The following is a 15,702-nucleotide window of genomic DNA, read 5'->3' on the forward strand; positions in this document are numbered from 1 at the left end:
GTGATTGTTTTTTTTCCCCCAACATGAAAACGAATATTTTAATGTTTTTACATACACGCAGTGTCCGTTGGGGGAGTGGAGATTACAGTCGTAGTTGCAGATTGTAACCAGTCCGTTACATTATGCGTGCGAAAATGTCTTTCAGTAGTATTGCGTGTAACGTTCGTCGATGTTTGACATTAAACATGTTTTACAAACCATTGTTATAGCCATGAATAAATAATGCCCGTGCCAGAAATGCGTAATGATACGCGCTGGCAGACATTTTCTGGACGAATTTAACAAGACCCCAGGCAAATATTGTTTCCAACGTTAGTCTAATAAATATTGCTCTGTGCACATAAAAGTACTGAACGATACCTTAAAGGCATTGCATACGAAGGGGGGGGGGGGGGGGTCAGAGATAAACTGATTTTAAATGTGCAATCATGTCCCTCTAAGAGAAATTACGAACATCAATACATGATGTAGAACCTCAATGCAATGTACAACACTTTCGTTGCATGCATTAGGCTTACTTTGTTTCCATGAGCCAGTAACATTAATTTTCTTTAAATATTAATATTCCGAAATCTTAATGAAAATTACACCCCTGACATGAAACATACATTGAATGTAATAATTCTCGTAAAACTACGATGGCATCCGAGCACGGTTTGCGGTGAAGTGGGTTACTTTAGAATGCACTATTCATAAGCGTATTCAAGCATGACCGGCTGATGAGACACTGTATGTCGAAATCCACAAAGAGTTTGCTTGTCTTCGACAATGCCGCCGAAATTATGCACTCCCAGAAGGCCGTGTAGCTCACGGGTTGTGTAAGAAATACTTTTTTTTAAGTTGACAGAGATACATCCCTGCTTATTTATTTTATCAATAGCTCATAGGCACACGAGAACACGCTCTGTAAAGCATCGTAAAATCCCAGTCTGTTTTCTTTATACCCTGTAAAGATGCACTTTCGACTGGTAGACGTGTCCACGCAACATAGACTATCACTTTCTTGAGTTGCATGTGCCAAACATGACCTCATGCTGTGGGAATGCTCTTAAGAAAGGGCCGAGTTGAATCGTCTACTTGGAAAGTTTTGGATTGCTAGTTATAGCGCATATTTATTGTTTTGTTTTTTTAAAAACTAGGATAGACTACTGCTGCTAGATGTAATTTTTGTAATTTGATATACAATATTTAATAAAGACAATTCTCAACCCATTACTGTGGTGAATATTGGCCAAGCCACAGTTTGACTAAATTGTAAAAGTAAGGGCGCATAGACACGTGGATGGGTCCAGGCGTATCTACTCAATAAATAACCGGGCTGTGTTCGAATGATATCTCTTGAGGAGTTGGCAAGGAATGAAGATGAACCACAAACGGCAAGGGTATACAGCTGCCGCGTCGGCTCTAGCGCTTGCGCCGCATATCTCGCAGATGTGTTGGCTGGTTACACCGCGCGTTGCTTAGCACGATGTCCGACATTCACCTCGCTTCCTGAAGTGAAGCAACCACAGTGTGCAGCAGAGGCTGAGATTAAGGAATTGGGTCAAGCGCCAACGACCCGTTGTCCCATCTTGTATTTCACACCGTTAAAATGTACCCTCATGTTTTAATACAACAACAATGTCACTGCACTGCTGTATGCATGAAGGCCTCCCGGTGCTGTGTCGGTCATGGAGGATTATTTAACCATACTTCGCCATGGTTGGTGATGTGGGAGTCCAGGACAGATTCAGATATGACTTCTGAACTGGCGTTAGCCATGGCCGAAATTCTAAAGCAGGTCGTCAGATACATAGCGGAGTGCGTGAACCACTGCCCCCCCTCCTCCCCCCTTCCCAGCTGCGACACTTCTTTGCAATGTGGTATATTTTTATTCTGTAACAACTGAAGAGTGTACCATCGTACACTTATCTGCACGAGCGCAACCCATATCGGCATGGACCAATATAACACTCGAATGTGTGGGCAAGTCTAAACCTGCAGAGTGTATTTGCTGGAATGCTTGTGTTTTTTTTTAAACGCACTTTCCACACTTGTCCTTTATTTATTTTCTCTTTTTTCCCAAACCATGTTGGGCTTTGAACTTTCCTTCAAACATTTTCCCTCCACTCTCCCAGCAAATGACGCGATGACATGAGATTGTACAGCTGTCTTGGCGCACCCTGCACACATGTGAACGCGATAAAATCAACAGAGCAATGAGTGGCCAAAGGAATAAGGAAGTGAAGACGTTCAACGTTGTTCCAAAAGTCGCACTGGAAATATTGCGGTGATTTGACGTGCAGCCGTATTGAACTTTATAATTCGTATAGTATAGCCAATACACGTGCAGTGCAACGTCTTACTTTGGCAGACCACTGATATTATTCCTGACACAAGCTCATTAGTGTTGTTGCTAGGCAGTGTTAATTATCACCCTCGCCCCCCTCCACCCCCACCCCTAATATTAAGAGGTCAATCAATCGGTGATCTCAGTAAAACATTTTTATATATTCACATATAGGCAATTATACATTTTAATCTCCCTCGTTGCTGTCTCTAATAACCTTTCTAAATAATATTTTTCTGCACCTTCATTCAGACGCGTTCATTGAATCTCATCACAGTCCGTGATACTTTTGGCCTTTAATGGGTCGTTATCACGGATTGATTGGGTGGGTTCATCCGCTCGTAGTCACTGTTGACATAAATAAAATCACTTTTACTAAAAAGAATTCACCACTTGTTTTGCAAACAAACTGAACGCTGCTGATAGGTGTATAATCATCCCCCCCCCCCCCCCCCCATTGAAAGTCAATCAATTGTCACAATTCAGGGCCTATTTTAAATGCAATATATATAACAACATTTCCACATGATATATCAGGCGGGCACTATTGGCTGGAGGAGGTCATGTGAACCTATTACATGTATCATACACAAATATGTAATACAACCTGCACACGTGCTTTGATGCATGAATCGAGTCTTAGAATCGATATTAATCGATGTATCGTTGCACACCCATTCGCTACCCCTCCTAATCTTTCGCTCCTGCTGCCTGTTCATTTGTGGTGCTCTTTATATTGTACGAGACTGGAGCTGCGTTCAGTGCTAATCCGCACATTTTTCACATGTCTAAAATGCCAAGATAGTTTAATTATCATTGGGTGAGAGGCTGAAAATAATGGTAAATGTTATATATGCTGGCACTTCATTTATTTCTCCTGCTTTTGAATAATACATGACTTTTACAAAAAAATGTTTAGATATATTCACAAGAAGCACAATGCTAAACGTGAGGAAAAGGTTTTAACGTTAAAGTAGTCATCAAATGAGAGATGTTATATCAGTAATTAAATGCAATTCATTGTTATAACATGTGATTAAGCTTGTGTGTGTCTGAAATTACATTGCAAAATGCCTTACAGCGCATTTCATCTGTAGAGTGTAGTCAGCCTTTTTAGGCGACGTTCTATCATCAAAGATGGGAGGGAGTGGGGGGGGTAGACGGTGGGGAAGGAAACGACAGTGATAAACTAAGACATCGGGAGGAAATAGTTGGATTCATCTTCTAGCTGGCCATGAAATAACCATTGCCTCTGATTCTCTCGTGTTGAGAGAAATGGGCAATGTGGGAGCGGGTTAGAATCATCGCGATCGACTTTAATTATAGTAGATTGTCAAAAAGAGAAAGGAAAACAATCTAAGTGTTAGAATAAATTCGTATCTTACAGCACAACTTGGCACAACTTGGTTAATGAATGTTTCAAATACAGTCGTATCTCGCTAACCTTTTAATCAAGCAGAAACTACACTCTGCTTCATGATTTTTTAAACTAACAGTCTGAAAAACTATCTAAAAAGTAATTGTACAAAGTGACTTGCTGTTTACTAAATTGAGGTGGCTTGTATCTCAAATAAAACCCTTACATGCTCAATAAAAAAGCAAACAAAAGGAGATATGCTTGATTGCCGAAAGGCTTGGAAAAAAATTGGTAGAATATTAAAATAAATAATGCCACTCTTGCACGTCTGTATACACAACCTTATTGGTTGGATAGCCTTCTGTGAGTGCATCTTATCAGCAGCATTGGTGCAATACAAGCAAATCCTGGACTGGTTGCAACACACAATATTAGATTGCAAATAACTGAGCAAATGTGCCTCATAAGAGTTGCTGTGAACACTGCAGGGCAACACTGCAATACACATTGTCCTGTCTCTCTTCTCAGTCGCATCATTAATGAAGTATTGGCACCCAACCCCGAAGTCCGTCTTGCTAACCCACACAAGTCTTCTTCTTCTATTGCATGCCGGGAAAAGCGTATACAGGGACGTCCAGTTTGGCGATCCACACAATGCCTCACAAAGATGCAAAGCGGAGAAAATGAGGCGCCTCTCGCAAGCAAACCCGAGCGGGTGCGGGTCGATGCGATACGTTCCGCGGTCTGGGGACTCGTGGCCACAGTCGCACATCGTGGGTGGGAATTTGGTCCATCGCTCATTTTCCACTCGTGAAGCTGGTGGCCGCATCAGCCGTATTTCCCGCTTGGATTCGGTCGAGTGCCGTCCACTGTCCCCAACGGGGTGAGAGGGGTGGGGGGTCGAAGCCAGAGACCTCTGCCGTTGAGTCGGTGACGAAGCGCCGGTTATTTATGTTGCTTGCATCACTCGGCTACGTCCATCTGGATAATGGGTCCCGATACCAGCTGCGCGGATATTTGCCGCAGTTCCTCACAGTGGCCGGCGTTATTGTGAGCGGGTTCAGGTATTCGTGAATTGGGAGGTCAGGGTTGCTGTTTGCTTATTTGTTCTATCTCACCGTAGCACAGCGCTGTCTCGGTGGTTGACGGGCAGCGTAATGTGGCACAGCAAAGGGGGCCACTCAGTTCGAGTGGACTTGAATAAACAAGATCTTTAGGTCCTGACGAATGTCGGTGTACATGCTGGTTCAGCAATGAATGTGAACGGGGGCAGTTTAAAGTAGAGAATGATGCTAGCCGTATGATGCTAGTTGTAATTACCGGCGAAACGTCGTACTCAGATTGTAAATGATGTGGATTTGCTCTCCAACGCACCAGTGTGGTGTACTAGTAACGAATTAGTATGTTCTGTTCATGTGGCAAACCTTACTAATTGGCTGTGTCGGGTGGTGGCGGGTTTAACGGCACATTCATATTTACACAATCTAATAAAAAAACCTGCATTATGGATGATATTGGTCGCAAAACCCTACGTGTTAAACTAAAGTAGAGAATAACTGTTTACCAAATAGTTAAAAGTGGCACAGATTTTCACTTATATAAAGTTCCAATTTTATATGACTGTGCCTAACACAGTGATATATCAAACTCGTGCAGTTAATCTTAGATTGCCTAATATTTTCCAAATGAGTTAAACAAAACCCCACTGGTCTCACTATCTGCCGCCACAACAGGTTAGCAAATACTATGTTGAGACCACTAGTGATCAGGTTACGCTGAATTGATGTTAAATTTGTGACAACAGCTAAGCCAAGCGTAGGCCCTTAGTCTAAAAATGTTCGACTTGGAAATTACCCTTTTGACTAAGAGGTCCATAGCGTCCCCAGGGGTACTTTTTGCCTTTTACCGCACCTATTCATGAACTTAAAAGTACCTTAAAACGAGAGCGAGGATCCTGAGCATTAACTTGTTATGCAATGCTATTCTATTCTTGTGCTTTCATATAAATGTAAAATAGAGCCTTTGGGAAGCATACACTGTATACCGGGGTTTCACAGAGAGATAAAATGGTGCAGCAGCGGCATAATAAATTAACGTGAGGCTGAGACTGCCCAAATTAAATATGATGTATGCAAAAGCGCTAACTTACACGTTGTTATCATGACTGCTCTATGCATTCGAGTTAGTGTTTAAACATTCCCGATTGACCGTTTGTGAGTATGAATTTGTCGTGTGAATTTCCACCAGCTGTTTATTTTACATTTGATGATATACATGTATTCAATGTAAACAGTTTGAGCAAAATGTTTGAAAATAAAGCTGACTCGAAGGTTATAATAAAAAAAAGAATTTAGTTTTTACACACATAGACAAGTGGAATTTGTTGAGAAATCTCGTTCAATTTCGTAGTGTACAAAGGTACACTAACAACACAATCCAGTAATAATCATAAAGAATAATGTATGAAATGCATTTATGTTGCTGTACACAATGGTCCATTTACAGATACCACATCGATGTCTAATGGCCCCACATGCTTTCGTCTCAATAGATGAAGGAATATCGTGAAATTGATGGCTCCAAGTGTTAGAGAGGAGCGTGTTAAAACCTTTAATGAGTGCATTGAGATCGGTCGGAGACACGTAGAGGCATTTATATAAAATGCTGTTTTCTCTATCGTGCCTGCCCCCCCCCCCCCATAATTAAAAATCCTAGAATGGGGCGTCTATAAATGGATCACCATTAATATCGTTTTGCCGAACATCACTGACATAATTCGATGGTATCAGTGTACGCTCATTAGACTTAAAGGGTAGGGACACTTTAATGGCACGTCATTACGTATATTGCTTTTTTTGTCTCTAATACTGAATCATAATTTAAAATAATACATAAAAAACCTCTGAAAAAACTGCATCAATTTAAAAGCACCGGCCAATGGAGCTTGGAGGGAGGCTGCTGCTGCTGCTGCTCCTGCTCCTGCTGCTGCTCCTGCTCCTGCTGCTGCTCGGCGTGAAACGTGGAAAGAGACGACGACGACGATTGTGGATGCTCTTCCGTGCGCAATCTCGCGCGCGTTATTTATTTCACTCTCGGTCAAGTGTGAAGGCAGAAAACGTTATAACCACAACGCATGCGTGCATTGCACTTATTTAATGGGGTGGGTGGGGGGAGGTCTTCTCTACGCTTTATTATCATCGTTATTATTAAACGTTGCGAGCTCTGGTCGACTACCTTCCCCCCATCACCACTCAGCCTGGCCGTAGGTAACGTCACGTGGGCGAGAGAGGCACAGCGGGTCAACCCCGCACCGTTCACCCGTATTCCTGTGCAGGGAAGTTGAGCTTGCAGGTCCATACGGCGTTACAGCCGATTCAATACGGGGCACAGAAACATGCTGGTTTTTTGTTGTTGTCTATTTTGTGTGTGTGTGTATCCCTTGTGATGCGACTTTGTAGGATGAACGTTGAGATAAGTGTGCACGGGGTGATCAATGAGATCCCAATTAGTCTGTAATAAGTTAGGCACTGATAAGGGGGTTGACAGGTATGGAGACATCCGAGGCGGTGTTCGTTTTCCAACCCGCACTGACCCAGAAAGGTGAAGTATGGTCATACAACTCCCATGATTGACATGGCATCTTATCGTATCTACACGAATTATAAATTGTACATTAGTATTGGCTGATAGGGAAAAGGGGATGGGGTTTGAGTGTCGGGGAGGGGAAGGGATGGCAAAGAAGGGTGATGATAGGGAGAGGTTAGGAAGGGGAAGGAGGAGGATGATGGTCAAGGTTTTAAGGATGCGGACAGGAAGTATTAGGGATACGTTATTAAAAGAAATGTCATGGGGACCTCCCATCAACCAGCCAGTTCATTGACAAGAGGCTCTTATTATAGTTTTAAATTGCATTCATACATTATTCTTTTATATACGTGAGACATTGCTCAGATCGCTCATAACGAACGCATTCTGCAACAAGACAGATAATGCTTATGCAGGGTCCTCCGTTTCGCCCGCACAACAATCTCCCTATATTGTTTGGGTCTGTCGGTAAAGTCACGTAGATATGTTCAAAGAAAAATCACAAAAAACTACGACGTTTCGATCGCAACACAAGCGGTCGTCATCAGGAAAAGGGGGTTAGCTTCTCAAGGAAAACTGTTTATAAAGGTTTAAAATGGGCGTAGCCCAAGTGTCAGCAGCATGGGTGGGGCAGCTAATGTTAGTGATGTGCAGCTAATGTTAGTGATGTGCAGCTAATGTTAATGTTAGTGATGTGCAGCTAATGTTAATGTTAGTGATGTGCAGTTAATGTTAATGTTAGTGGTGGGCAGCTAATGTTACTGTTAGTGATGTGCAGCTAATGTTACTGTAAGTGGTGGGCAGCTAATGTTAATGTTAGTGATGTGCAGCTAATGTTAATGTTAGTGAGGTGCAGCTAATGTTACTGTAAGTGGTGGGCAGCTAATGTTACTGTTAGTGATGTGCAGCCAATGTTACTGTAAGTGGTGGGCAGCTAATGTTGATGTTAGTGATGTGCAGCTAATGTTACTGTTAGTGATGTGCAGCTAATGTTGATGTTAGTGATGTGCAGCTAATGTTACTGTAAGTGGTGGGCAGCTAATGTTGATGTTAGTGATGTGCAGCTAATGTTACTGTTAGTGATGTGCAGCTAATGTTAATGTTAGTGCTGTGCAGCCAATGTTAATGTTAGTGCTGTGCAGCCAATGTTAATGTTAGTGATGTGCAGCCAATGTTAATGTTAGTGATGTGCAGCCAATGTTAATGTTAGTGCCGTGCAGCCAATGTTAATGTTAGTGATGTGCAGCCAATGTTAATGTTAGTGATGTGCAGCCAATGTTAATGTTAGTGATGTGCAGCCAATGTTAATGTTAGTGATGTGCAGCCAATGTTAATGTTAGTGCCGTGCAGCCAATGTTAATGTTAGTGCTGTGCAGCCAATGTTAATGTTAGTGATGTGCAGCTAATGTTAATGGCGGTGGGTTTCCACCAATTGAAGGGCTGTCAGGTAAAAAGAAATGTGCATGTTGCTGTGAGATCGGTGAGCGGCCTCCACGGCGAGCGTGCTGAGGTGGTTATGTTAATTATGAGAGATTAGTTTTGTTAATGTACCGAAAAACCCAAAGAATATTAATTCCTGCAGTCACGAAAGCTTTAAGTCAACAATCTCTCTCTCTCTCCACCCCCGCTGTACTATCTACACTATCTAGGCTACACACACACACATATACACATCATCTATCCAGTGCCGGATTAAGCTAGCGCGGGGCCTGTACCACAGGTTATTAAGGGGCCCCAAATACAAAATTAAAATATAAATAATATTTAAACACTCATTTTTAACTTGCATAGTAAAGTAATTGTATTTTTTTAATTGGCTGTACAGTCAGATAATACGACAAATCGTTAACCTTTAACACCCAGTCGTTCATAAAAGTTGAAGGCGGTATAGTACTATAGTGATAGAGCAAGTGCAGAATCACTGAACCGGAATTGATAGCTGGAAAGCATTTAGCGCGGGGACCTTGAAAGTGCGGGGCCCGTAGCATTATGTAGCTACTTTTGCTCCAAGGATAATCCGGCGCTACCTCTATCCACACTTATACAGCCCTGATTGTCATGTGAGGTTCTTCTGCAGTGTGTGCCTTTAATGTACAACAACAAATGCACTCTGTTACACGTATACATTGGGGTTTTGTTTCAAGGTTTAAAACTCTTCCTTGGATCATCTCGCACCTCAGACTTCGTCACAAATGTAAAGGCGCTCTGCGTGCAAGGGCCTGGAGGTTGTACATCACTCGCAGCCGCCCATGGTTTATGAATGTCATTGCAAGCACCAATTATTGTCAGAATCCTCACCGTCTGCTTCTCCAATGCATTTGCCAAAACCACTCACTGGGATTTTTAATGAGAAAAAAAAGTTAAAATTCCGTGCTGTTATGGTTCTGCACATTGGCCTTGCAATGTAGAGGTAGCTCGATCGATTATATCTCCTATAATGACAGCTGAAATAATGTTGCAGGTTTATTAAATCCCCCTCCCTCTATCTACCCAGCAGTCAATGAGAACACCAATTCTACAGAAATGTACCAATATTTGTCATAACATCAAATATATATAAAAGTGTACTAATTGCTCACAATATACTGAAATGTTCCTTTGGCAGTAACCAGACAAATATATTTACTAAATTAGTTGACATTCATAACTTTGCCACTGGTTACCGAAAATTGTTGATAGCTTCGGCAAGCCTTCATTCAACAATGGCTTGATTATGGCTAATGATGATGATAACGGTATGTTAAACATCTATTGAATGATCGTTTTTTTTCTCGCTATGCCTCGGTGCTCTAACGTTGATGTACGTTTTATTTCTCTCTCATGATGTTTGCCCGCTCGCAGTATTACTTCACAGTGCACTTCGGGCACGATGGGCAGAGGGCTCTGGAGCTGTGTGCAGAGGACGAAGCAGACTGTGAAGCTTGGGTCTCTGCCATCTCTCAGTGCAAGTGAGTGCTCAAGCCACGTGAGTTTCTGGGGTGTGCAAAGTAGAGCAGCCTTATTGTATCCAGAAGAATGTGTCCATCCATTGCCGAGTCCTCACACACACACATTCAGTGATCACAAGATAATAATATGTTTTTGTTTAGAACTTATGTTTATATATATATGTAAAGGTGCACCCCTGCAATTTCTTGCTCAAACCATTGATGGTTGGGTGCTTATAAATTGCCACACGCAAAAAACAATAACAATGAAGATTTAGTTAACTGGCTTTCATATTGCCCGAGCAGCATGTGTCCTATAAATTCGACAAGTCACTTTTACAACGAAATTAATTCTTTCTCGTTGAGCCTCGATCTGGTGAATTGATTGTGCTGTCGTTTTTTTTATTTTGAAGTGAAACAACTCGGGCAACAAATGATTTGCTGCTCAGAAGGGCAAGGTGTTAAATGTTTACTGTATTTATATGATGCCTTTGGCATTTGTTGGAATTATGAAATGACTTAAATTCGAAATATAATATTTCTGGCAAAATATCCAGGATAGAGAATTATTGGGGTCTGGGGGCTCTTCCTCCATGGAACTTAGAGCTGTCTCTGCCCTGCCCCCCGCAAGGCATCAGTATGACATGTGGTTTGTGAGCAAGTGGATTAGACTTGAATTGTATTTAATTTTAAAGTAAGTAGCGAGATAAGCCAAGGATTTCAATGCGCTCCGTGACACGTCATGCCTCTCCACTTTCCACGAGAACAAATTCTGTGATGTAGATTAATTTCAGTATGACTGTTTGCATTCGCATCGAGGGACCGGGGTATGAAAAAGGTAAAATTACATTTTACAATATTACGCTCACTAGATTCATCATAAAACATTTTCACAAGCCATCTGTTATGTAACCACACCAGAGACGATGGCACAGAAACTATACTATCCAAAACAATAGCACAGTATTAAACGTTATACTTCACTCGACACATCGCTTTAGTGTGCATTAAATCTGGTAGTTTTGTTGAGTAAAATAGCTTAAGCTTTCATGTAGAACTGAAAATGCAAGCCTCATGAGGCAAGTATATATCACGGCGCTGTACCTCCATGTGGCATGTTGACTACTCGGATTAATTTCACACGCGAGCACATAATGATGAAGAGGTCGTGGATATACATTATCTCACCAGGGGATGAAGCTGTGAAATTTCGCTTTGTGATTTCTGACCTATAATATACGAAGGACAATTGTCACCAATTGTGGATTCTCTCTCTTCGTCTTCTATCTTCTGTTTTCAGAACCAAATGAAGGCGTATTCATAACCTATATAAAAATGTGTCAAATTGTTTAATATAATAGTTTAACATTTAGAACATTGTTTAATGTCAATAAAGGTTGTTAAAATGTGTATTTGTCAGCTTGTCGGATTGCTCGGGGTCAAAGCACTGAGCTGAACTCCTGGGATGGATCTGGGTTTCAGTCTTCGCTCCTGAGGATGAATCTGGGTTCAGTTGCCACTCCTGGGGATGGATCTGGCTTCAGTCTCCGCCACTCCTAGGGATGAATCTGGGTTCAGTCGCCACTCCTGGGGATGGATCTGGCTTCAGTCTCCGCCACTCCTAGGGATGGATCTGGGTTTCAGTCTCCGCTCCTGGGGATGAATCTTGGTTCAGTTGCCACTCCTGGGGATGGATCTGGGTTCAGTCGCCACTCCTGGGGATGGATCTGGCTTCAGTCTCCGCCACTCCTAGGGATGAATCTGAGTTCAGCCGCCGCTCCTGGGGATGGATCTGGGTTCAGTCGCCACTCCTGGGGATGGATCTGGGTTCAGTCGCCACTCCTGGGGATGAATCTGGGTTCAGTCTCCGCCACTCCTAGGGATGAATCTGAGTTCAGTCGTCGCTCCTGGGGATGGATCTGGGTTCAGTCGCCACTCCTGGGGATGAATCTGGGTTCAGTCGCCACTCCTGGGGATGAATCTGGGTTCAGTTGCCACTCCTGGGGATGGATCTGGGTTCAGTCTCCGCTCCTGGGGATGGATCTGGGTTCAGTCTCCGCCACTCCTGGGGATGAATCTTGGTTCAGTCGCCACTCCTGAGGATGGATCTGAGTTCAGTCGCCACTCCTGGGGATGGATCTGGGTTCAGTCTCCGCCACTCCTAGGGATGCATCTGGGTTCAGTCGCTGCTCCTGAGGATGGATCTGGGTTCAGTCGCCACTCCTGGGGATGGATCTGGGTTCAGTCTCCGCTCCTGGGGATGGATCTGGGTTCAGTCGCCACTCCTGGGGATGGATCTGGGTTCAGTCTCCGCCACTCCTGGGGATGAATCTTGGTTCAGTCGCCACTCCTGGGGATGGATCTGAGTTCAGTCGCCACTCCTGGGGATGGATCTGAGTTCAGTCTCCGCCACTCCTAGGGATGCATCTGGGTTCAGTCGCCGCTCCTGGGGATGGATCTGGGTTCAGTCGCCGGTGGCTTGAACTGGAATTTCAACTGTACCAAGTTCACAGTCTCTGCCCTGCCACAAATGGTTACACCAAACAAAGTGCATCATATTGTATTTGGTTTTCACTTTATTTGGCTCATTACAGTTTTGACTGACGTGATATGAGGAGGTCACACAAGAGGTTATAGCCCCCCCATGTGCGTGTAAAGAAGCCGACTGAAGGGACTTGAGAAGACGCAGGTCTCTGATATAATCTTTCGTGGATGTTCTCAGACAAAGGATGGTGCAATACTAGCTGCCAGAGTTTCAGATGGAGTTTGTCTTCATCTCGTGCCATGAAACCGATAGGGTATACGAAATATAGCTGGTGGAGAAATGTGCCTTGATGGGGGGTGGGGGGGAAGAAGTCTGGCTGCTAACAGAGGTCTGGAATAGTGATTTATATATTTACTTTAGTGCTGTGTAATTCAGAGTGACTTGATTAGTGGTATGAGATGTCCCTACCCACCCACGTTTCTGGTTAAATGCGTTCAACCGTCTCCATGTGTGTAGTATTGATCTCAAGACCAATGATTGCTAACCTCCTTGTTGGGTCAACGGTCAGTGCCGCACATAATTGGAGCATGCATTGTTTGCTGTGTGGAAGGGTGTGGAGTATCATTTAAGGCCATTAAATGTACGAGACGCGTCTGTGATGAGGACTTATTGAGAAGGAATACATTGCACAGGCAATCCTTGCAATAGCTCCTGTGTGCACATGTTCCCCCTCTGTGCAGTGCAACAACTCACGCCTTCAAGTGTTCCGGGAGCTCAGAATAGTGGGAGTAAAGTGCCATTTTGTATTATAATCCTTCTGATGATTTACATCAGTATTCAATGGGGTGGTTGGTACCTATCCTAGAAGCAAGGCAAGCACAATAGGTTATAGGTGCTACTCACTATGTGAGGTTCTTGTTAAAACACAGACATTATTATTGATCTGCTCAATGAGCTGTGTTGCCCAACGGAGTGCCGGCCTTCATGAAATATTGTCATTTAACACTACATGTACGAATACACACTCACCTTTCCATGTGTCCGTCGCAATTGCCATTGGCTATTATAAGCAGACGCCACGCATTTTAAAGAAGAACAATTGTGATAAACTTTACAAGTTATTTGAAGGCCAGACTTTTCCCTGTGTTTTTTTACAAAAAAAAACTGCAAAAGAAAGTAAAGCTAAATTCACCAGCATATGAAGGCTTTTAAAAAATGCAGCTATATTGGTGAAAATTCAGTTTAACAGGTAGGCTTTTGCGACCAGTATTATTGATAATAAGGGTTTTTGGGTTAGATCGCGTTATTTATAAATGTGTCACAGTCCTCCACCATCCGACACGGCGAATTAGTAAAAAATGTGTCACGTTGACAAAAGACAAATAGTTCACTACTTTAGCCCACCAGTGTGTTGAAGAGTGAATCCACAACATTTACAATTTGAGTAGTACGACGTTTCGCTGGATATTACATCCAGCATCTTCAGGCGATTTGCCAGAATAGTGAGGCCATCCACCTGCTTCCAGTCTTAAATAGTGCAGAATGACGTCATCGTTGTTGAACCCCACCAGGTTTCGAGATCAAAGGTGGAGGTGGGGGTGTATGCAATTATGTAATAGATCCGTAATCGGCCACTTAGCATGTGACTCACCTGAAGGAACTGCAATATGTGTTGTGTACACCTACTATAATCACACAGGAATGTCCTTAACGCTCGTGACGTTACTTCAGGTCAACCAGCCCCCCTCATTAATAATCATGAACAGGTTACGTCCTCCACATGGATCCCCCCTCATTAATAATCATGAGCAGGTGAGGTCACTCCACATGTAGTACCCTCCCCCCTCATTAATAATCATGAACAGGTTACGTCCTCCAAATGGACGGAACAAGGGGCCTCCTCCCCCCTCCTCGGCGCCAACTGACAACCCTCACTACAAAGGCAGAACCCTCACGTCACGTGATCTCCGTAACGCTGTTGTTGAGACATTGAAGTAAAAAGGACGTCATGATGAACAAGGGATTATAACCTTAAAATGAAATAGGTCTGTGTCACCGCGCCCTTACAAATTGCACACGAATTGATGCAATGAATATCACGTCGCGGTCTGATTTTCGTTTGCAAGTTTCTGAATTACTGCAATACACCCGTCCTTGGACGGGAAAAAGGCTAGTTACTTAATAATACGCTTCCAGGCTGCGCTGGAAGCGTATTATTAGTAACTGTCACAGCCGTTGAAATTATTTGAATTCTTCTCAATTTCGATTGATTCTCTAACTAGTCTCGGCCAGTTATAATTAGTTCTGCATAACACTTCAACGTTATCAAAATAAATTGAATGATCTTGTTGGGAAGCATGCTCGACCACTGCTGACAGCTGTGTTTGGGAGAATTTAATGTTCTAATGGTGTTATTTTAGTCCTACGCTAATGTTACATCCCGTCTGTCCAATATAACACTTACCGCATAAGAAATTTATCCGATATACACCGTCTGTTGATAACTTCGGTAATTCATCTTTAGTATAAGACACTCGTTTTTTTATTTTGTGTACCGTACCAAATCTCACTTTAGTGTTTTGCGTATGCAAATCACGGGCTAATTTGTCAGTAACAACCGAGATATATGGTATTTTAATTGTTTTGATAATTATATGATTCTTACAGCAGTATTATTGTTCGGTCTTGGTTTGGCATTCAATGCTCTGTTAATTTTATCATTATTGTAGCTATTCAGTCTTAGTGCTTCTTTAACATATTTAATCTCCTTCCTTAGACTTTCACTATCTGACACTGTCTTTCCCCGACGTATGAGCTTCTTGATGAGAGAGGATTTCTGTGCTGGGTGATGATGCGAATCTGCATTCAGATAGGCATCAGTTTGCGGTCCGTTTCGGTAGACGCTCTGTGTTCTTTTGTCATTTTGACCGCGTCCAAGCAAAATATCCAGGAAGGTGAGTGTGTTTTTCACCTCCATTTCCATGGTGAACTGAATGGCTGGGTTTTTGTGCATCTAAGG

The 15,702-nt window shown here is 42.9% G+C and overlaps 1 protein-coding gene across 2 annotated transcripts in view; it reads left to right on the forward strand.

Moving 5' to 3' along the window:
* LOC116941917 (ras-specific guanine nucleotide-releasing factor 2) overlaps positions 1-15,702 on the forward strand; it is an 84,542-nt gene that overhangs the window by 7,542 nt on the left and 61,298 nt on the right. For both annotated transcript variants that reach the window (XM_032953275.2, XM_032953276.2), the window contains exon 2: positions 10,113-10,219. In XM_032953275.2, the coding sequence (XP_032809166.2) occupies positions 10,113-10,219 (107 nt within the window). The remainder of the gene's footprint in view (positions 1-10,112; positions 10,220-15,702) is intronic.

This window comes from Petromyzon marinus, chromosome 13, assembly GCF_048934315.1.
Source record: "Petromyzon marinus isolate PM22_M1 ecotype Great Lakes invasive population chromosome 13, UKy_Petmar_22M1.pri1.0, whole genome shotgun sequence".
NCBI lineage: Eukaryota > Metazoa > Chordata > Hyperoartia > Petromyzontiformes > Petromyzontidae > Petromyzon > Petromyzon marinus.